At 34.7% G+C, this 25,125-nt stretch overlaps 1 protein-coding gene across 3 annotated transcripts in view; it reads left to right on the forward strand.

Annotated features, from left to right (window-relative positions):
- aff2 (AF4/FMR2 family, member 2) overlaps nucleotides 1-25,125 on the forward strand; it is a 193,316-nt gene that overhangs the window by 112,155 nt on the left and 56,036 nt on the right. For all 3 annotated transcript variants that reach the window (XM_015351809.2, XM_015351811.2, XM_015351812.2), the window contains 4 exons: nucleotides 305-341; nucleotides 576-630; nucleotides 16,531-16,582; nucleotides 23,137-23,174. In XM_015351809.2, the coding sequence (XP_015207295.1) occupies nucleotides 305-341; nucleotides 576-630; nucleotides 16,531-16,582; nucleotides 23,137-23,174 (182 nt within the window). The remainder of the gene's footprint in view (nucleotides 1-304; nucleotides 342-575; nucleotides 631-16,530; nucleotides 16,583-23,136; nucleotides 23,175-25,125) is intronic.

Genomic DNA, 25,125 nt, shown 5'->3' on the forward strand with positions numbered 1-25,125 from the left:
CTTTTACCACTTGTGATTTTCTTCTTATATCACCCAGTTTTCTCATTTGTGTCTTAATGGTACATGGCCAGAATCCCTTAACCTGATCTTACTGACAATTTTGAGAGCAGGGTCAATAAGTCCTTAGTTAATGGTGCCATCATTTAAATGAGCTGTTTCCTCTTCTGCCTACACAGACTGACACGTGATTTGTGTGTTCTAATTCTTTTAATATAAATTAAGTCTCCAAGCAAAACCACATCCTACATATTTGTCTTCACTACAATTTCCTCAAAGTGCACTATATTCTCTTTTTTTTTTCCAGGACTCCCAACATTTAACCTCAGGATACAATGGACAAAGTAGGTCTTCCTTTGTTGTTGTAATCTACATGCCAACTTAATCCTTCTGAAATGTAATTAAATCTAGGAATGAAATATTAATTATATGGTGCAACAGAGGAACATTGTTAATTTTCATTAAAACGTTATGCTATATGACATGTTGTTAGTAAAGTTAAATTGATAGCTTGACGGCTTCTGGACAACGTTTAATCAAAACAGTGCTCTGACATTTAAATGTAAATTCCTTTACAGAACGGTGCAATGTTCCCAGTAACAAGCCTGCAACCAAGTCTGTGCCACAGAAGTCGTGAGTATTCATTTGATTAATTATTTTAAACCCCCCAGGGACCTGCTGTCATATTTTTTTCTTTGTTCCACTGAAAAACAGGTCCCTTAGAGCAAGACTACAAAATTCTGAACAGATCTGGACCACTAACTTAAGAAACAAAAATATATTAAGAATTTCCTCCTTAACTATCTGTGTATTTATTTGGACAAAATTGTTAAAACATTAATAAGTATGGTAGTTTTTAAAGTCATATTCAGATTATTTAATAATATTTTATACTTGTTCTTCTTGTGATTTCTGGCAAGTAGGATTTGTTTGCTCATAAAGTGTGTGTTCCATATTAAGCATTAATATAGCATTGTAATATTCAATGCTAAATATTTTTGGTTAATTCGTTTGTGGTGGGAGTGCACAATGAACAGAGTCCAAGCAATATGTGTCAATTTATAAATCTAAGTAAATTTGGTGCAACTGAGGATAAAGTATGTTCATCTATTAAAACAAAGCCCTGTGCAATCTGGCAGACAACACAGAGCATATTTATAATGTGCTTTTTTCTAATTATATTTATCTTGTACGGATCCCAGTCACCTGCATTTTACAACTTTTTTTTTCATGATATGATGTATTTTTTCCAGTAGTAGCTTTGTATTTCTATGAAGTCTTAAATGATTTAATGTTAAAACATTCTAAATGTTTGGGGAATGCCTGCCCTAGGCAAGAGCATTTTTGTCAATACATTGTCTAGGATTGCTGAATGCATTGACTGTGGGTCAAGCAGGTTCTTCTGCTGTGAACTTTGGTACTGCCAAATAAGCACAGCTGAACAGTAGTGTTAGGTACATATTATACAGAGCAGCTAGCCTGAAAGTATAACATACTATGTGTGCATTGTACAGCAATAAATGGAATCGGTCTTGTCCAGTTAAACAGATATTATTATTTAATCTACAGAACTGAGTGGTTGCACACATTTGATTATTTAGTATGTCATGGCAGTTAGAAAACAAATGTAAATGACTGAATGAAGAAGAAGTATAGAAATGTTTATGAAATGTAAAGGGCCATTTTTGTTTTTAAAGGTATCTAATGTGTGCCTTATAAATAAATCATTTCTAATGTTGCTGCCATCATAATACACATTGCACTTGAAGTGTGCAGACATTATATTGCCTGACCAGTGCTCCAATGTCAAAACGTATAATTAAATGCTAACAATTTCATTTTAAATGCCTCAAGTGATGTTTGTCAGGTATTTCTGTAGATTGATTGGGCTGTTCTTTAGTTAAAATGATCTAGACATAAGTTCAAAGAATATCCAAGCCACATTTTCAACAGTACAAACAAATCTTGTATGAGGTGGCATTCTTGTCCACATTCCATTGCAGAATGAAACAAGTTGACAGTATCATGAGAGATCCTTATTTTTGAGAGAGTTAAAATACATATGTTTAAATATACATACATAAAATGGATACCTAGTTTTTATTTGCATAGTGATTACAATTATAAACACTCACCTTGTATCTTTTTATTTAAAGGACACATATGTTTGAGAAAGAAAAAGCTTTAAAAGGATCTGTAAAAAATGCTGTTTTTAGACTAAATGTATATAATGTATTCTACCCATAACATCTGCAGTTGTCCATTAATATGCATTTGCAAAACATTGATTTGGAATTTACCACTACAGAGAGTAATTAAACTGCACAGTGCTGTTTGCCTGCACTATCACTTTATTGTAGCTGATGATTATGATCACTGTAATATACACTGTAAAAGCCATTAGTCACAACCAAACATCACTATTGCTACAGTTACTGTGCAACAATGTGAGCAGTAATATAGTTTAACACGAAGTCATCTAGGTTGGATTTGGATCTATTTTTATGATATAGAAGACATTTACGCAATGAGATGTATAATGCAAAAAATATACTGAGAAGTTACAATATATACAGCATATACAAGTAAGAGTGCAATGCTATGTGTCATTTATTCTGGACATGCCGTCTGTCTAAAGAATATTATACCATGTGTTACAATGTACTCAAATCACATAAGAAATTATTTGTACATGAATTATTGGTTGATTATGGTGAACAAACTGTTTAAGCTTTTCTATAAGGATGAATATATTTTGAGGCTACAGGGTTGGCCATAACAAAAAAGGCATGATCCAGGTGGATCAACAGTGACTGACATGCCCATCACAGTCTGATGGGGAACCTTTCTGGGATGATCTGGGATGACAATGAACAGGCCCATGCTAGTCCAGGATGTACAAGAGGAATGGGACAGAATTCCACAAGACAGCATCTGGATCCTGGTGTAAAAGCTAAATTGCAGATAATGTACACATGATTTATTGCACTGCTAGTTATGGCTGTCCTGATGACCTGCTGATGACAAATGTTAATCAATATAATGTGTTTGTCTACTGCGTGTTTAGTCTATTTGATAAAATGTCAGTGTAGTTACTACAAAAGTATTATTTTCCTGATAATAACCTTGTGAATTTGTTACATTTATAAGTAATAAGGTTTTTGGTGCTGGTGTATATGTATGTATAAAATGTCTACTTGTCAAGGGAAAAGAGGTTGCTTTGTGACTACAGTATCTCAAGAAAACAAATCAGCCTCAGCCCTTAATGATGCCTTGCGTTTCCATCCCAGCACAGACTCAAAGCTAAAGAGGAACTGTGTCTGACAACCTCTCATGACCTTTCACACTGGATTAAAATTCCAAGTGCTGCTATGGTAACAGAACCTTGAAAATAAGATCTTTGTAGAAAGCAAAGGGAACTTTATTTTGTGTGATGAATAACTGTTAATTTAAATTTCATATACAGTATGTAGAAAATTATTGGAAAAAGCAATCCTCTCTATTTCAAACAATAGAAAACATAATATCCTTTATGTTCTATTTTTAAAACAGTCTATCCACTCTTGTTCTAGTTTTTAATAAATTATTACTTTAGAAATCGTACAATGAATTGCATTGCATTGCATTGAATTGAAAAATCATGTATACAGCCAATTTAATGGAGTGTAATGGTGACTGATAGCTCATTATGGATGAAACCAATTCTAAACCCTTATGTGCATACTGAGTTTATGCCTAAACCTGATGTCTCACAATGGCCTGAGCAAGGCCAAAGTAGGTCCGTTTCATCTCAAACTGGCTCCGCCGCAAAAGCACCCAAGCAAACAAGTGCAGTCTATTTACAATGCTCCCAGTCTCCCACACCAGAAAACAAAACTAATTATTCAAATAAAGGAAAATCTCTCTATCTCTCTATCTCTCTATCTCTCTATCTCTCTATCTCTCTATCTCTCTATCTCTCTATCTCTCTATCTCTCTATCTCTCTATCTCTCTATCTCTCTATCTCTCTATCTCTCTATCTCTCTATCTCTCTATCTCACCACCAACAACCAACCAACTCTTAAGGTGAGGAGCCAGCTTAAATAGCTTGTAAGTCTCCCTCCCCCCCCCCCCCCGGATCAAACCATTTCTCTAATTCAAAGTGTTTTTTCCCCTTTCCATAAATAACCCTTGAGAACTGTGGTTAGGTTTGGCCTTTTGAGGCCACCATAGGCTGACTCACCCCAGAAGTACTGACACCAAACAAACAGTGAGTAACATCCATTTTGAGAGTGCTCTCCATTCACACCACAATACTCACTCATACCTGTGTTTAAGTATTTGAATGTATGTGAAATTAGGTATGTTTATGTACGTGAATGTATATGAAATTAAGTAATAGCAGTTACTAATCAAGCTCTGAGTGTGCACCCTCAGGAACTTCTCTATCAACCCCTTAATGGAAGGTGTATGAATGTTGTATTTTCTGTGCTATCTGTACCCCCTGACAGACTCCTCTGTCACACCTGACTTCAGAAAAATGATTTTTTTTGTTTGCAAAACTGTGTGATTTAACTATGACAAGCACTTCTGAATTAAATATTTAATCCATGTACCTCAACAGATGAAGTAAAATAGAAATAAATAAAATAATAATGACATATTTAATATAGTTCTTAAACCTGCAGTTGAATTTTTACTAAATTTACACTAAACAGATTGTGACTTAAAAGGTGACTGACAGCCAAACTAAATAAGCTATGAAAAGGAGAAATAACTCTTTTTGAAGGCTGAGGTGAGGGACTGTACAGTATGGACAAGGACATCCCCATAGCAGGATCCTAATAGTGTCTGTGTGGTTTTAAATCACAGGTTAGCTCTTTGTGTTACCAGTTACAAGGAGTAAAAGGACTCTTTCTGATAACTACGGTTCCTACATTGATCTGTTTAGTTTTTAAATCCACACACCCTCCATTCACCCAGACAGGTCAAGCTTTTCAGACAGAGCCATTCCTGTACTTGTCAACTGGTAAAGCTGTACATTTTCTTTTATTTTTTTTCACTTTAAAAAATGAGTGATTGTACCTGCCAAAAGACTGAAATTAGTACATTAGTACATTTTAAAGTGTCATGGGGAAAGAAAATAAAATATTGCTCCCATAGAGGCTGTGGTCATTTTCACAAAGCATCAGGAATGCTGGAGCCTTCTTACATTCAAGACCAATATAAAACAGTCACTGTGTCTTTTGTTTCCTTTTTTGCTTTAAATTGTAGACTTGGAGTTGTAAAATGTCAGATCCTGGCTTTATTCTGTATTTTAGTATAGAATAATGTACCTTATTCCAGAAATCTTTACCTGTGAAAACATTCAAATAGAGATATTGGATTTTCATCTGCATCCTTTTACAACATTATCAGATTTCTTTTTCTGTCTTACATAATTACCAAATAGTTTTTAACTATCCATCTTTTTTTTTGGTCTCTGATGATTGACTATAATTGAATTTGAGTGCTATGCACTGTACAACACAAATTTTTGTGTCACTAAAAAGGTAATATAGTTCCCACAAGAGTGTGTGCTAGTACAGATGTGTGCTAAATGTTTGACAGAGCCATTTTAAACACATTGTGCCTGATTATAATCTTTTTCATACCCTCTGCTCTATTACATTACTGAAGATCAGTCTGTCTTGTTTTGGCTGGGCAGTGGGCAACATGAAGCTGAATGTCTGACACAGTGACACTTAATGGGTCTTAAAGTTGCTTTCTGAGTGATGACAGCTCTTTCTCACCTGACTAGTTTTGTTGACAAGTCAGCAGCTGACAGATCTAGAACAAAGTAGCAGCTCAGGGCACTAGAGGCAAGTGAGCCTGAGAAGAGTAAATAAGTTGGTCCACCAACAGACGGAAGTGCACAACATGTTTAAGTACTTTCATACTTCAATGTTAAGTACAGTTTCTTGTACTGAGGGGAGACACATAAAATGACAGGATGACAAGAAAAACTATTCCATCCATCCACACTGATGGATAAGTGGAGATTAATCTACTGTAAATGAACATAAAAAGGTTTGGAATCATAAGAAATAAATGAATTATTGATGCTGCCTATTTAAGGTACACTCTCAGTTTCGTTTTTTAAATTTATATTACCTCTTGGAGTGAAGCGATTAAATCTATATTTCTTATACCCATATAATATAGGTGTATACACCCATAACCCAGACAGTCACAGAGTAGAGCACTGGACTGGCACCGTGATGATCAGGAACCACTCACCACTTGCCTGGACGTCATGGTGAACAATGGATAATCTCTCCTTGTCACAGAAGGCTCTTTTCAGAGCTTTAATTCTGGAATCTGAAATATTCTGATTTTGTCTGAATATGAAGGATGGGGCAAGGCTAGAAACTGTGAGCACATTCAGCTGGAACGAACATTTGCTTGGTTCTCTGATAACACTCAGAGTCACTGCACAGAGAACAGAACTGAGTACATAGACATAGACATACAGTTGCTATACATATACGAGACCCTAAGAGACTACATTTTTACAATAAAAACTGTCTGTAATCAAACTTGTAAGAGTTTTGGATAAACTGTGAGATAACACCAATGCCTAATTCTAAAATCTAGTACATCTGATTTGTTGAGTTTTAGTATCATGTTAATTGTTCTTATGCTCCTTTGGATTTTCAGTATTTTACATGGTTTCTTCCCTATACTTAAGCAACTTTGTGAAGGAGTAGCAGGCATTGTAGTGTGGTTCATTGTGAGAACAGTAATGTGCAAAGATATCTAGTAGATCAAAATTGCTGAAGCCACTTTGTTTCTTAAAGGTACTTTATTCCAGACGTCCTTACCAGTAAGAAATTGCTACTTTCTTTGAAAATATGATCAGAATAAGATATAGCTGCTTGTTTAACACCAACTGTAATTCATTAAGGAGTTACTGGATTGTATTGTTAAACCCCAGTGACTTTTGGCTCTAAAGGAGTGTTTTCAATTGAATTGAGATAATGGTTAACGATCACCTCTTTAGCATGATATTTTCAAAGCACCATATCAATATAAGGAACTATTATTATTGTTGTTGTTCTTATGGGTTCTGAACATCAACCTGCTGCTGATAAATGCAAACACAGCAACATACTTTCAATAACGAGGCATTATTGAACACCTCCTGAGGTCAGCTCTATACTAACAGAAGCCTCAAAAGTCAGATAGTGTTGTCACCTGGTCATAATTTTGTGTATTTGCTTGTTTCTATTTTCTGTAATAAAGCAGTTTTTTTTTAGATGTTTCACTTATTGCCTGGAGGAATGGGAAACTTGGTGAAAATTCTACGATCCCCCACAAACTGAAAATATTAAGAGCACAAGCCAAGGAAAAACTGTTTTGTGCCATTTGAAAGGTAGAAACCCTGAAGAGGAAGCACTGCTGACAATAACAGAAATCTGAACAAAATGTCCTGTCTGAACAAATATTAAAATAACCTAGGCAGACATGACACAGATATTTTGTTACTATGCTGCTTTGCTCCACTATACAGGTTGATTTTTTAGTGATTAACACTGTCTAATATAAAAAAACAAAAGTGATGAACCCCCATATTGCATCTATGTCATGCCATCTTTTCATCATCTCATGGACACAGCATTCATTATTAATTATGTTTTGCCATATGGTCCAATTTGCAGCAGCATTTTTAACATTCTTTTAATAATGCATTTTCACATTCCCAAATATGCCCCATCATACACTTCTGGCCATGATTTAAATGGTTTCTGCTGAGCTGTCAATAGATTTAATTTCAAAGACATATCAATGTTGCTTAGGGAACATACAGTATATTAAGTGATGATGTCATCTAATGGAGACGGATTTCATTCTTGAACAACTGAACAACTATTTTCTGAACAGAGACCTTTATGTCTTTTGTAGTAAATTCTGATTGATGCAAGAAAAATTCTGTCAATTAGGGATGATGTGATTTAGGTGTCATCATGCCTGTCAGGAGATAGAAAATTGGTATTATTGAGTATTGGTAAAACTGATTATAGAAGGCATGTCAAGGTTGAGGCCATTTCTTGTATTTACAGTATTTTAATAAATGTTTAAATGTATTAAATAAACAGACAGAACTATAATTATATATGTAGTAGACTTTTGTTTTTATGAGGTAAATTGAATATTTAAACTAACAGTTAAATAGACACATTAAATTATTAAGAGATGGACAGACGTTTTGTATTGGGAACAGTCACTAATATGAAAACCAATTCAGCTACCCAAATGCAGATAATGATACAGTACTTTGTAATGCTCTGGGGCACAAAGCATCTCAGTTAAATTATGAGGATCACCCAGCATTTCTCTCCAGCATTGTTCCTCAGCCTTTTCTCTGCTCCTAGCAAGTGTTCTACTAAGAGCTCTCGGAGGAGCACAGGCTGGACTCCCACAGTCCCCTGCTGCTAAATCACAGCCTGCTCACGAGTCGAAGGCAGCTATTGTGGAACTGTCAAACTGTGGAATTAAATGGGTTGAAGTGAAAGCTCATGTTAACAAAAGCAACCATCTCTGTCAAGCAAAAACCCAGAGGATGACACTTAAATGGCAATTTGGCACTGATGGTGGTCGATTTAAAAAAATATAAAAAATATGTAATAATAATGTGGGTGTAGAATGAGGTTTAGCAGGGAGGAGCTTCATTAGTTTCTGCTCTGTGTATGCAGACACAGGTTCAACACAAGGCACTAAGGCCAAACAGGTTAAAATAAAAAAAACTGCTGAGGATTAGTGTCAGTTGCCATTGACGTACAGTTTGGGCTTTTCTGTAGCAATTGGACAAGTGTTCCATTATCTGTTTTGTGTCTTTTAAGTTCCATTTAAACAGGTGTATTCTAGAATTAGGTAAATATTATATGTCTTTAGTTACTATTCTAAATCAAAAACTCATAGTTACACCTTGTTTTAGATATTTACACAAAGCACCATTTTTTTTACTACTTACTACTACATGGAGCATGTTCAACAAGGAAATTGTTTTATTGTTGAAATCTTGTTGAAATACAGTATGTCACGGCAAGGTAAAAGCCATACTAAAATCTAAAATTAAACTATATGTAAATAGCAATAATTATTGGAATTGTACTGAGTAGTGTACTGAGCATTCATTCAATATTTGGCTTTAATGACTCAAGGCATGTGCCTTACTGCTACATTTCACATTTTTTAAACACACTTCATTCTGAAGTGCTTTCTCAATGCAGTAGCAGTGTTCCTCCCCTGGCACATTATAGTACAATCAAATAAAACAGCCACATCTCCTGCCATCTCACTCTTTAATTTCTTTAATACTTAAGTAATTTTTCAGCTTCCCTTGATAGGAATGGTGAGGAATATCAGTGAAGTAACTGTCTTGGGATGTCACTACTATCACAGTAGCTGTTACCCATCTAAACCATCTCCTATGTCTTGCTTAAATGCTTTTTAGGAAATGAGATAAGTTCCTTTCAAATATTTCACCTTTGCAAAGTTTTATTTTAAATAACTCTTGTCAAACATGGTGAAAGATTCCTAGTCTTGTTATAATTTATTTTCTAGCACATTTTCTGAGATCATTAATTTAAGATGCAATTGTGAAGACTTTAAGGCAGAAATTGCATTTTGAATAGTCACTCCAATGGCATATTGAAAGGAAGAGAAAATTGTATTATATTTGGCTAATCCATTAAAATTTGGGTTGTGCTGTAAAAAACATTTCTCTTTAGCTTGAAGAATCTTCAGATTCAACACTGTGAAACGGAGAAACCTAATTTGACAATTAATAGAAAGCTTATTTCCAGTTTTCTTGGATGTAAACTTGCTGAATCTTCCTGTTTAACATTTTTGACATATAGTACAGGAATGTGTTATAGCTTATAGTTATATGGTTCATTAAGTTATATTGGTTCATATTGCCTCTGAATAGAAGTTATTGCAGACACACCCTAGTTATGTTGTTTTTGTCCACTAGTAATCCCATTCTGCATGGCTTCAGTGAAGTTTTCATTTGTTGGAATTGTTCATTGATTAAGCACAAATATTTTGTGAGGTAATAAAAACAAAGTTTCATTTTTTTCAGATGAACTTCCCATTTTTTTATCATAACAGATTTATTATTTTATACAGTAATTCCTCAAAATCTTTTGCCACAAAACGAAACTGATTTTCTCTTTTTTTTGCAAACATGCATCAGGAAGTTGAGAATGGAATTGATTGATTACGTAATGAATACTAGACATAGGTTTTACCTATAGGTTTCCCACTAGATTTAATTATATGAAGTGCTTAGATGATGCTAAGAGAGAAAATTTAACAGGCAGGGTTGTACCCACTGTGTGTCACAAGTTAGTACCTGTATTATCCTAAATTCCCTTTCACTTTCATTCTTTCACTCTTCTTTCATAATTCCCTTTATGCCTGAAACTACCCTTCAACATTACTGTACTTTAACCGGGTGTATGTTCAAAAAGGCTATATTCAGCTTGCAGAAACAGTCTTCTTTATTGACTTTTGACTATATGTAATACATAAATGTCTTCTTTCGTGCAATAAAATGCTATTTATTTAACTAGTGTAAAGTTGATAGATAAACAATTTTGTCTCAGCATGTGAACTAGACATGCTTGTAAAGGAAATGTATAATCTCTGTAAATGCTTTTTGAGTAAATTTGTTTTATAAGTAAAATTATTTTTTCAAATACATTCCTACTTATTGTAGTCGTAACTATTTATCTGTGTACTTCAGTGTTTCTTCTTTATTGCTTCTTCCTGCTGTATGAGACCCTTTTCATAGATAAATACCCCAGTGTCTCCAGAGCAGTTGTGGCCTCAGGTTTGCATCTGATTAGTGTGTGGTTTGCTACAGAAAACACTGATTGTGGATAAAAACTGTAGTGTTCATATGTAACTTTTGTTTCCCTCAACAAATTGTCTCTTCCTGATAAGGGAAAGGAGAGGAACATCCTTCAAAGGTAGCAGCACACTACCACTTATACCATAATCTCTTGATAATTATTTAGTGCTAAGGATTTCACAGCCCCAATAATTAAATTAGAAACCCAGTTTAATCCAATCATTACCCTGCTGTGAACTATTAGAGCAGCACAGGATTAGCTGAGAACCAGCTTGAGCCATTGTATGAGGTGAGAATACTCACCTTGATAAGAATGTGTTTGCTTAACCTTTAATACAAGTATCTTTTCAAATCAGTGATAAAAGCTTTACATGTTTCACTAAGATTTTCATGCACAAGTTTTAAAATAAAAACTTGTTTAGCCATACACTGGTTCATATTGACTCTGAATAGAAAGTTATTCCAGACACACCCTAGTTATGTTGTTTTTGTCCACTAGTAAACCCTTTCTGCATGGCTTCAGTGACGTTTTCATTTGTTGGAATTGTTCATTGATTAACCACAAATATTTTGTGAGGTAATAAAAAATGGTTCATGTTTATTTAATATTACCACTTTTGGAATTTAAATAAAGATTGTCTTCTCTTCACTTTGCCATCTTGGCTTCACTTTGCCTTCTTGTTTCTTTAATGATTTTTTATTAAGGTGAAGCACCAAAATGATTAAAGACATTTTGGGCAGTTACAGTCACCGATGTACAAGTCTCTCAGCTAATAGATAATTAAGCCATGCTAATTGTGGGGAATGAATGATGATAAATTACTTCTAATATTTAAATTGCATATTCCCACAAATATAATGCAAGAGGAATAAAATATTGTTTTTTTTAACTTGATAAATTACTCTGCTTTCACCTAGATATGACTGTGCAGAGGCAGTTAATGTTTTCACTACCTGCTTATCCATAGCTTTACAGTGCTGGCAGAACTAAGGATTTAAAGTTTTACAAACTCCCCCAAGGGTACTTATCTGAAACTACCACCTAATTTGGACTAACCAGCAATTATTATTTAAAACATATGTGCAATGGAATAAGCTCTTATCATTTATGTGCGCCTTAGGACATCTTTAAGAATGTATTATTTTATATGAAGCTTTTGTTGTTTAATAATATTGCAAACATAGGTTACACAGTCATACAGTATACAGTTTTCCACAATGTAATCTATGTTTCCTTGTAAAATCCTGTCTGTTTGCTTCAGTTGAGTGTTATGTGGATTGTTATTTTTAAGATTATTTGATTTATACATTTCTAGGTAGGGTGGAAGGTCTGAGCAGTATTCCATTCTCTGAAAAAATACCTAGAGCCTTTCCCTTGACTCCTACCATTCAATAAATCCATACAAGGAATAAACTACTGTAACCTGGCATCATTTTCAACTTTAGACATCTGTGAAATATTAGAAAGTTAATGACTGGTAGTTGGGTAGAAAGTAATGCTCAATCTATGATGCTGCATAACATCTTAGCTCATAGAAAACTCCAAACTTTGAACTTTTCTTCAATAATAAGTCCACGTTTAGGGGAAGTTTCCTTGCAAAGGCGATTTGTAATTGCTATTTGTGCCACATTCAAAATTTAGTTAAATTCTCAGGTTTTCAATCAAAACCAATCTGGCTTCCGTCAACTTCACAGCACAGAAACCGCCCTAGTCAAAGTCACCAACGATCTCCTGATAGCTTCTGATTCTGGTTCTCTTTCCATACTCATCCTTCTTGATCTCAGTGCTGCCTTTGACACTGTTGACCATAACATCTTACTTTCTCATCTCAAGACTGTGTTTGGAGTCTCTGACACTGCCCTCAAATGTTTTAAGTCTTACCTCACTGATCGCTGTCACTTTGTATCTCTCAATGGGTACAGGTCTGAAATTGGTCTTGTCAAGTCTGGTGTCCCCCAGGGCTCAATACTGGGCCCCTTGCTCTTCAGCATTTACATGTTCCCACTTGGTCAGCTTTTAAGATCACATGGCCTCAGCTTTCATTTTTACGCTGAAGATACTCGAATATACATTCATACCAAACCCGACACTGATGTGGCTGTCTCTATTCTATCTAGTTGCATCTCTGACATAAAAATTTGGATGACTCAAAACTTCCCTCATCTAAACTGTGACAAGACTGAAGTCATGCTTATTGGTACCCCCCATCAACTTCGTAAAGCCGTCCTGTAACCCTGTCTGTAGATGGCTCTGTACTTGAGCTTCAATCAAAATTGAAAAACCTTGGGGTTATATTCGATTCTGGCTTAACATTCGACCCACATGTACAGCATACTGTCAAAACATCTTTATTTCACCTTAGTAATATCGCAAGACTACGCCCTATGCTATCTTTAACTGTGGCTGAAAAGCTGATCAACATATTTGTATTCTCGCGAATTGACTACTGCAATGCTCTACTCCCTGGGGTATCTAAATCTACTCTGAACAAGCTGCAGTATGTCCAAAATTCAGCAGCCAGAATCCTGACCAGGTCTAGTGCAAGTGTTCACATTACTCCTATCCTGGAGTCCTTGCACTGGCTTCCGGTCAAATTCCGCGTAGACTTTAAAATCCTCATGCTCACCTATAAGGCTTTGCATGGCTTGGAACCTCAATACCTGTCTGAACTTTTATCGCCCTACTCCCCACCTCGCAACCTCCGCTCTTCAAATTCTGCCCTCCTTACTGTCCCCCAAGTACATTGTATGGGCGACAGGGCCTTCTCCTGCTATGCCCCCAAGCTCTGGAACTCTTTGCCCAAGGATATTAGAGAGTCACCTTCTCTAAACTCCTTCAAATCTAGACTCAAAACCTTCTTCTTCAGAAAAGCCTTTACTTAAGTGGTTCCATTCTTCACCCCTCTGCTCTTCTTAATACCACCTTCCACAGTTTCCTCTATTGTTATTGTTGTATTGTTGTAATTATAATTGTGTCCTATCTTGTGAAATCTTCTTAATTATTGTTGTAGTCTTCTTATTTATTGTTATTGTCATCCTGTAAAGCACTTTGAGAAGCCACCTTTAAAGGCGCTATATAAAATAAAGTTTATTATTATTATTATTAAAACCTTAGCTGTAACAGCCATTTATTACTGTAGGCTGCTCTAAGGTCTGCTGGCGTTATTTTCAGGTTTTTTTTGCGATATCAGTGCATGACATGCAATGATAATATGTTGTAAAGAATTGCAATATTCTGCCATTACTGAAAAGAGTCACTGAGTGGTCAAATCTGTAGAAGAAAGTACTTCTATCTGACTCAATAACAGTGTAGATTAAAAAAATTCCAAAGGTTCAAATTGCGATTAAAATTGTCAGCTCATCATTATCTCATTATTCCAGTTGAATTATAATTCCTTGGGTTTAAATGATTGTTTTATTCCTGGTTAACTTTACTATCTTCTGAATATCCTCCTGTGCACATTTTGACTGTTGAGGTTTATTGGAAATGTAATGCTTACAAGAACCAATTTGAAAAGTAGTGTATCAAACTATATTTAACAAATCATATTTATAATCTTTTTGTAAATATCAGGACATATAGCAAAAAGTCTCACCAGAAAAAGAAATGGTATATTCATAGCTCCTGGTAAGACAATGGAGAAGATAGAAAAGTGAGCTGTGGCAACGGTTTGTGGAATTCAAATAACTACAGTATGAGAAATTAGGCAAAGAAAGCTGAATTTTTCTATTCAAGAATATATTATTTTAGAAATAGAGCTTGTGTAAACCTTGTTCTCTTTTGGGACACTTAGGAAAATGTGTCTATCCTTAAATCCTGTTTTTGACACACAGAGGTAAATAGTGTGTGAGAAAAACCATAAGTACTCCTGAGCACTTCACTATAATGCAATAGCATATCCCCATCATCATCACCTCTTAATACTGAAATGTAATTATACTTTAGTTACACTGTTGGAATTGGCATATTTTAACCATATACTCAAATTAATGTTGTTATGAATCAATTATTAATGTTACTAAAATATCGATATATATATATTTGTTAAATTAATTAAATTTTAGATAAACGAAATAAGAGTTGCACAAACACATCTGGTCAGTATGACAAAGCCTTGCAACTCTAGTACCAAGTAAACGAGAAACAAGACGTGTAATATATTATAAAAATAGGTAATGTACTTATAAAAACAAAGACTTGCATAACAAAGACATGTCATACCAAAGATATGATAGGAAAGATAATGAAATGCTTTATTCTGAAGTTACATTTACCAACAATATGACAGAACTGATCAATAAATTGGAAAAGTGAATACTGTACGCAGGTAATGCTTAAGTAATAACTGGACATTCTACAGTGACAAACACTAATGCCAAAAGCATGGGAAATGTAAAATATCATATAAACATTGAAATTTAACTTACCTCAGAAAACAACCCCTGCAGTTCTTTGGAATGATCCAGCTTCACGAAACTACACACCTGTTCTGAAAGCACAGGAAATGCACTTTTCCTCAAGGTTTTGCTCAGTAATTCTCTGTTGATATCCTGACTAAAATTTAAGTTTTTTTTGTCCGTTGAGCTTGTCTTTCTCTTGTGTCATTATTGGAAACGGATGAATAATAAATTATAGATAGACCAAATAATCAAGCTAAAAAAATTGATAAATCTCCCTTCTCCTAACAGCAACCTAACTGCTACACTCAAAACTTGTAGTTACATGACATTCAGAAGTGATAATTAGTCTTTGTATCCATCTATTTTCTAACTAATGTATCCAATACAGGGTCGTCGGAGAGCATCAGTTTCAAGGCAGGATACACCCTGGGTAGGACAACAGTCCATCACAGGGTGCAAACAGACACAGACATGTACACTCTCATACCAGGGCGGGCCAATTTTTTCAGAAACCAATTATCTTACCAGTGTGTCTTTGGACTGTGGGAGGAAACTGGAGCTCCTGGAGGAAACCCATGACAACACAGGGAGAAGACAGAAACTCCACAAAAATATACTAGCACCCCAGGTTTGGAATTGAACCCAGGGCTCCAGTGCTGTGAGGCAGAAATACTAACCACTGCTCCAGCATATACATTAAATGAACATTAATTTAAATATATCATATTAGACACCAGCAAATCTATTATATGAAAACAGAAAAAAATAAAATTTAATAGGACATTAATTAATAGAACACTAATAGAATATTATATTTTTCACATTTATAAGCCTCAACATCTAGCCAAAGAATACAGTGGTATTTTCTACCTAGTAAAAGCCATTTCCCATCATAATCTTTAATGCATCACAGACAGTGAATGCAAATGAGGAAAAAGGGGATATTTTGATGGCATTGCCTGTGTTGGTAATGTCATTAGTCAACCATATATATAAATCAGAAAAAAGGACAATAAGACGATTACAGATTTTTACCACTATGGTTACATATTTGTTTTTATGAATAGCTCCCTCTGTAGCCGGACGTGTATAACTCTCCAAGGCATATTCCATTGCTCAGACCTTTATAATTGCTGAAATGGAAAAAAAATTCTAGTGCTAAATTCAGACTTCATTTGTTTTTGTAGTTTTACAGCTATTTTTTTCAAAGTGGGTTTTGTAATTGATTAATGTTCTCTGTCTGGTTCTGCAGGATGCTAGAGGATGATCTCAAACTCAGCAGTGATGAAGAGGACAGTGAGCAGGTACATCTCCATGTGATAAATCAAGGATTTTTTAAGTCAAATTTAATGTTTGTCTGAGTGTGTATGTGTCTTTTCTTTATGTATAAATCCTAGCAGTCATAAAAAGCTGCAACTGTACAAGTATTTTAATGGGACTTTCCAAATGATGGCTTCTGATTGTGATGATCAGCATTGGAATGGAACTCATGACTCTGTGGTTGGCTTTATATCATTCACATTAAAATAAACATGTGCCTTGTACAATAATGTTATTTAACAGTGTTAATCAAAAATGTTGTATGCTCTATACACTGTGTATTACATTTGTTTTAAACTTTATTCCCAGAATTAAATCTGTCAAGGAAGGATCACAATAGTACCATAACTTTATCCAAGACCATTGTGTACCTTATGCTTATGCTGTTGTTCTTTTCATTTTGTTAATAATTCTGATATGTGTTTTATGACCACATAATATACAACAGAAAACATGTGCTGTGTAGCAGTCTTGCTGAAATGAGAATAAGTTCTCAATACATTGACCAATATTACAATGAAATATCTGAGTAAGCAAGCAATCAAAAACTCTGACAAATATTCTGATAATTTGTAGAAATATGATAGGATATGGAAAATAAAGACATACCTGCTAACAATAACCATCATGGTATGTAGTGAATGTTTATCACAATCAAAAATGACACTCTGGCTTTTCATGACAAAGATTTTAGTCTATGGGAGCAACAAGCATGAAGTTGCTTTTATACATAATCAATAACATCTTGTCGAGACAGTTTCAGAAACAGTCCATTTTTATATGCATCAGTATGAAGGAGGTACTGTAAACTGTCAAAAATTGTTGGCTTGCTATAAGGAAACAAGATGTATAGCACTTCTTATAGAGCTATGATGGCGTGTACACTAATAAATAACTGAGCCTTAAAATAACATGTTTCTCTTTATGTCAAAAAATGTCACAGTGTGTTTTTTAGCTTTTTCATGCATCGCTTTTTTCTTGCTGTGACCTTGCCACATACTTATTATGGCTGGTCTATACAGTATTTATCTTCTGGTCCTGTTTTTTCCACTCATAGTATATTATAACATAACACTCATTATAAAACATTCTAACACTCATAACATATTTGGGTTACACTTATTTGAGCTCAATACAGTACTTTTTACATATTTTATCTGTTCATTTTTAACAGTGTGTTGCTGAATTTCTTAAATGGATTAATGTCATTCTGTGTATAGTCTGGTCATGTACAGTAGGTTTTTAAAATAGAATCAGAGTAGTTTAATGATCTCTTGTTAATAACTACTTTTGCATTACTTATACTGTACACACTAAATTTACTATTTTTACTTAATTTAAAAGATTATAAAACACTAAAAAATAATAGTTGCTCTTCTTATTGTTAAATTCATTGCAGCTGCAAATAATATAAATAAACAACATAAACATCAACAGGCATTTAAGGTATAATTGTGTGAACAGATTTTTTTAATTCATTAAGAAAGGTGTATCATCTAGCAGACTGAGCAATATCTTTCAGTGCACATTTAAATGTGACAGAACCTTTGTAGTCAGACTAAAACCAAGTTACATGTTACAAATTACACTTACATGTTGTATGTACTATATGTTGAAAGTTTGTAGGAAAATGTCTTGTCTGGTAGAGTTCTAAACATTGAATTGTGTTTTGTCTTTGCTATATGACTGCTATATATCATTGTAGCTGAAATTGCACTTTGATTTTCGATCAGACCAGCATATCTATATTACCCTCAAAAATATTTCAGAGTTCTGCTTAAACTGTACACATTGATTTCTACCTACATTTATGCTTACAGTGCATTCTTTGGTTACAAAAGCTGAGAAATGAAATCAAAATAGCAAATGCCTCCCTGTAGGAACAGGACAGAGAACTAACACACAGAATTCAGGCACATTATACACCTCTTCCATTTCCCCACTCTACAAACAATAATTGATAGAGATTTAAACTTTATTTAAACCTGGCCTTATTTAGTTCTGAAAATATTTAATCAGCATGTCTCTGATACAGTTTCACAAGTTCCACAACATGTGACTTGTGCAGTTGAGATTATACTGTGATACATATAATTTAGAGGGGAGGAAGGGGTTTGTAAGAATAATTTTGCTGCCATGTCAAGTTTCTGCATAGTCCATGCATAGTGTTGTATCCAAAGAAATTATCATCATGTCATTTATTTCAGTTCTACCTTACTATATTGTTTGTGAACAACTTAATATTGCCTGTTCAGTTATGGCAGTGGAAAGAGACCTTAGTTTAGTCTCATTCAAATCATGTTAGGCTGCTACAACACTCATGGCATCAAGATGCATTGTGCCTATAATTTATGCATTTGTTGTATCCATAATTTAAGTATTCTGTTTTTTGTGCAAAAACACTTTTTGAACAAGTAACTCTTTTTAAATTAAACAACACTCTTAAGTAACTTTCTAATAATAATCAGGATTATGTTAATGGCAATGATTACTGCACAGTGTGAACATTAAGTAGAGCTATCCTGATTATTGTTATTTGCTTCGTAGATGCCCTTACCCAGGGTGACAAATATAATACTGAATACAGTCCAAAAAATACAAAAAAGAAATAATTCAAAAATACATGAAATGCAAATAATGAGAAAAGCAAACAGTGCATAGCAGTGCAGAGTGAGAACAATGTACATCACACAGTAAGCAATGGGTACGTAAGGAATCATCGATTACAGTAAAAAAAGAATGAGCCATTGAGCACATTGCTGTATTGGTTGGTGGTAAAAGTACATTAGCGCAAGAGAAAGCACTGGTTACTGGAAACGGTCCTGCATTTTTGGAGAATCCCACTTAGAAAACATATTATTCAGCAGTAAAAGCATGTTCAGCTGATGTTTTATCCATTGTCAATTATTGTCAATCAATCAATCGGCTATATTCTGAGTGCCTTTCAATCCAGCCCATTCCCAATTATTATTATTATTATTCAAATTATTATGTCATGTTATACAATTATTATGTCAAAGCACTGGTGTTGATGCATATGGGTTTATATGTCAATGGATCCCTTTATTGTCCAGATTGAATAGATCACTGGTTCAGCAGGGAAAAAGAATAGTTTTGCCATTTGATGATATTTTTAAAATGTGGACTGACGTTAAATGACATAACTTGTTAAGGAAAAGTAGATAATGCGTATTGCAGCAATGTGGAAGATGACTGAGGAGCCATTTTATCTGATGTGTTAAACCCTATGTAATCAAAACCTAATCTTTGAAAGAGAACACTACTGTGAGTTGATTTAAAATAAATGACAAAGCAGCCTTTTACTTTTTTATTTACTGATGCAGGAGACGCAATATACCCACTAACAGTTCGATTAGGAAAAGGGATTTAGCTCCTAATATACTGCAATAGTTAAATTTAGGCAAAGGTACTGTATACGACCAAGAAACTGTTAGCAATTCTGATACTAAGTGAACCACCCACTGAGTATCTAATGAAGAGTAATGAAGCCAAAGACAGCATGTAAAAATATAATCTTGGTATTTAAGATTAACTTTATATGAAACATTGTGAACCTGGCAGCAACATTAAGAACTTGTAGCATTATCTCAGAAGCTTTTCTAATTTTTTTTCAGAGGGAGCTTCTTCAAAATTAGTTTCCCATTTTGTATTTAGTTTTTGCTACATGCATGATATCTTGTGCTCTTGTCTACTGTACATTACATGTCATTATCCAGGTGTTTGCCCTGTTTTGAATCCTATCTAGGTCATTTTTACATATAATTTACTGCTCCTAGAGTGTTTACTAATCCTCCTTTGGTATCATTTGGAAACTCAACTATTTAACTAACCAGGATTTATACTGTATCATCGAATATTAGGAAGAGCAGTGATCCTAATACAGATCCCTGTGGTACTGCCCTAATAACGTTACCTCAGATGTAGAATTCTCCCCATATTTCTACTTTCTGTTTCCTATGCTTGATCCAAATTGCAGTTCAAACAGATGCATTTCTTCTGAATTCTGAATATTTTTAAGAGTAAGGTTGTTAACCCCTAGTGTCGTGGTTAAATGCCACTTTAGAATCACTCAGTCTGGCCTACCTGAATTTCCTCCTTAATTCAAGTGGTGAAGTAATTTCTTTCACCCCCTTCTGATCTGCTGTATAATATTTTTCAAAGAAGCTTTACATAGCTCCCATCTCACTTTCTGATCTCAAAGTTAATAATATTTAAATAAATGTAATAATATTTAAAGAATTCCCTTAAATGTATTATTATTATTATTATTATTATTATTATTATTATTATTATTATTATTATTATTCCTTACACTTTTACGCATTAATGCTTTTCTGGACACTCCACCTAAAGCACTACACTTAAAACACCACCAATGATGCACCAGAACGCTCACCACTCACCAGCTATCAGAGGGGAGGAGAACAAAGTGATGATGCCAATTCATAGATGTGGATTATAAGAAGACCACGACTGGTAAAAGGCAATGGGAAATTTGTCCAAGACACCAGAGTTAACAAACCTACTCTTTTCGAGGCTTTTCAATTACCACTCAGAGTCAGGACCTCGGTTTTACCTACTGTCAACCAAAGGACAGTGCCTTTCTGACAGTATGGTGTCTCATCACTATACTGGGGCATTAGGACCCACACATACTGCAGGGATAGCGTCCCGTACTGGTCCCACTAAGAACATTTCCTGCAGCAACCTTAGCTTTTCCCAAGAGGTCTCCCATCTAGGTACTGGCCAGGCTCACACCTCTGAGCTTCAGTGGGTTGCCAATTGTGAGCTGCAGGGTGATATAAGTGCTGGCTAAATTTGAAATAGTCACAGTATGAAAAACAAATAATAAAGAAAATAATTTCTGACAGTTTTGTTAGATAAATAGGTATAAGCAAGCAAACAAACTAGATGGGGTATTCTTGTTTGTAACCTTAGTTCTTATATTAAATTCTTAACATCTTAACATTCTTAACACTCTTTAAGTTCTTAACAATCTTACATCACATCTGTATATAAACTATTATTTCATTTGGTATTCGTGACAAACTATTTGATTTGATATTTGTGGAAAGGTTCAGTCAAAGCTGCTTAGTCTGTCACATCTTGGATACCTAAAAAACAACAAAAAAATAGCAGAACCCCATCATCTCCCTTCAGAAAATGCCCTGTTAAAACATTTAAAATCTCCAACCTTTTAAACAGTTTGGGTGAGTATGCTTACCATACTGGCAGCAATCCCCCCCCTCAGCCGTGTTGCCTAGCAACATGTGAATTCAAGAAGGATCGAAGAAGCTAAAATCCCTGTGGAGAGGGAAACAGCAATAAGAGTGCCGTTGACAGATGATCTGAGTTGTTTCATCTAATATACTGTGAAGATCACTGGCTCCTTTCATGAATGATAAATGGACTGTACACAGATCAATGGCCACAGCAATAACCTGGAACCAGGCTCCATAGCTCTAGCGGAGCAGGCTCTTTGACCAACAGGTCCACTATTTCAGAAGTTGTTCACATAGACTTTTCTCTTTGTATGTTTTTATATTCAGGTTTCAATAAATAAATAAGGAGCTGACACTCTTGAGTAATATATATACACAGATAGGCATTAAAAATGCAACAGATGAGTATTCTTGCATTTTTAATGTCCATCAATACATACATAATATTTGTTTTTTAACCACAAAAGGAATATTAGTAGTATGTTCTTTCAGTGACTTGTAAACTGACTGAAAACGGCTTAGTTATGCTGATAACTGTATACATTTCTAACAATCATTTACACTGAGATGTTATTGGAAGTAGTATACATCTCTTAAGCAATTAATTTTCTATTACCCTCTCTGTAGTAGTTTGGAAACAATTATCATAAACCCCTGTGCTTAGGTATAAACAACACATTGTGGATTGTATATTTAGCATACTTTTTACTTATTGTTTTTTTTTGTGGCATTAATGTAAACACTATTTTTTATACTTGAATGTTTTATGCTACTTCTTTCTACAATATACAGGTGTTTTATACATTATTTTTGTGTGAAGTAAAATTGCAGTAAGCATTTATTTAATGCATTTAGCTGTCTATCTTAGTATGTACAGGTCAGAAAGTGTGAAGGAAGATTCTAGAGACACAGGTTGTGGGGCATTGCAGGGCTGGGAGCTACACTGCTGAAATGTTCAGAAGCTACTCGACCGTCTGGAGGGAATTTTATAAAGCCGAATTGCAGGAATCTATTAGTTGTGCCTCCAGCAGCCTACATTGATCTATCAGTGTACACTTCATTGCTTCTTTTAATCATTTAGATTTTATGAGTCAAGAGAGGAAATGTGTAGTGAAGAAAAGCATCTGTAGGTCTTATATAGACACATTATGTCATCATAATAAACCATTATTTAAAGAAGTATTGAATATTTGCTTCAGGAGCATCAGTATTTATGTTTTTTTATGTGATATGCTTTATGTTTTCCTGGTTGATTGCAATTAGCTAAATCTAAAAATGATCTGTCTTCTTAACAGACTCCTGAAAAGGCCAAGCCCAGAAGTACACCCCCAAAGTAAGTCTGTTCCCTTTGTTTACTTTCTGGATGAAAATGTAGCATTTCTGACATTTCACTTTAGCAAAGAAGAGACGTTCTGTTTTAACCATACAGTATAAAACCCAGTTACAGTTGTGGATCACAGGACAATAATTAGCTACATTTTCAAGCTACAGGCCACACAAAAGACAGTGATATGGCAGAAACTATTTTTCCCACAAATGTCATCTTCATTGGACTTAATTATTTCCCACATATATATGGTAACTTGATAGAGTGGGTCTAGAATTAAGATTATTTTAGAAGAGCATAAAATATCCATAAGTGGAGACTAAAAATAGACAATGCAACAGTATACTACACTGGACATTATTTATTTCTTGAATTAGGCTTGTGATTTTTGGGGGATTTTACGACATAAAACATCAATCTGTAGTTTATACTAGTGTTGACTGGATTCTCACGCTTGCCTAAGTCTCTCCATTTCACAGACCCTTGGACTGAAATTGAATGGTTGTATGAGGATGCTTTCTAAATAATTTTGATGACTTTTATAATAAAAAGTGTGTAATTCATGTAACATGACCATTAATAAGCTCTGGGATCCATGGCCAGCAACCCTTTTCCCATTAAGGGAATCTGAAACTGTAATACTGGCCACTGCTCAATGGCAGACAGCAGGCGGGCTCATTGAAGGGCAGTCAGTCAGGGCTCTGTATGGTATGTTCAGTGTTCACATCTCCCCACACACCACAGGGAAAATAGTTGCTGAGTCAGACAGTACCTAAGCTCTAAAAGCTGCAGTCTAACAGGTCCGTAGTCTTCTGCAGGACAACAGCGCAGACTTAATTTTGTCAAAACCTTAGTAAATAAAATGTTTGAGAATCTGTTGCTGGTGCTGATCAAGAGTGTAGCTGATTTTAAAACACCTTTTATTAATTTCTTAAAGTTTAAAATTCTTATTCACAAGTTACTTACTAAAAGGAATGCACACATAATAGGATACAAGATCGTTCCAAGTGGATAGTAATCAGTTCTCTGAACTAGTAATATGTTGTTGATTCCACTCTTGTATTTTTATGGCAGATAGACTGAGATAGACATTTAAGATATGGCAAGTGTAGGACATTGAGCAAATTCAAAAATTATATTATTTACACATTTACATTTCATGTCTTTAAAATGCTGTACTTAACATTCAAAGTCAGGGTATTATAGATACCCTAACCAACGACAGAATCTTACACTGCTTGTCTACAGTGATCTCTGTACTCCAGTGTTTTTGGGTGAAGCACGTTTGCAATGTATATTCATCTACTCTGTAATTTAGATGAGAGTTCAGCCTTTTTTTCAATAGTGTGTCTGTCTTGGTGCCTTCATGTAATTAAAATGTATGGGCTAAAGGGATCACTACTGTATTTTGCAGTCAACACTGCTTGTGTGGAGCTGAGCTGTAGCAGCTGAATTAACGCATTATAACCTAGCCTACAGATCAGCCTGGAGGTACAGTACACACTGCTTCCAAACTCCTGCAGCACACACTGAGTAAATAGGTGTCAACAGGCTATCTTATCTCTGTAAACACTGGAGGTGTTATCCAGCAGAAAAATACCAAAGGTAAAGTAAATGTCCCAACTACATGCTCATTCTTATTAAGGTGCACTTCCAGATCAGTTTAAGATGGAATTTAGAAGAATGGAGTTAGTACTAGTAATTGTGAAGCCATACTCAAGGAATGCATTAAGAATGTGAAACAAAAAGGTTTATGTTATTATATGCAACATATTACATGCATTGTTAAAATGCGTTTAACTTACTAACGTGATATTAATTGCAAATGTGAATACCATTTGCCTAAAGGTCACACACATCCTTATAGATTATAGCAAATTTAAGTGCTATTGATATGTATTTGAAGGGAATAAAACAGAAACTAAGAGAAATTTCTGCTCATAATCTGCTCCTTTAT

The sequence above is a fragment of the Lepisosteus oculatus genome, chromosome 8, assembly GCF_040954835.1.
Source record: "Lepisosteus oculatus isolate fLepOcu1 chromosome 8, fLepOcu1.hap2, whole genome shotgun sequence".
NCBI lineage: Eukaryota > Metazoa > Chordata > Actinopteri > Semionotiformes > Lepisosteidae > Lepisosteus > Lepisosteus oculatus.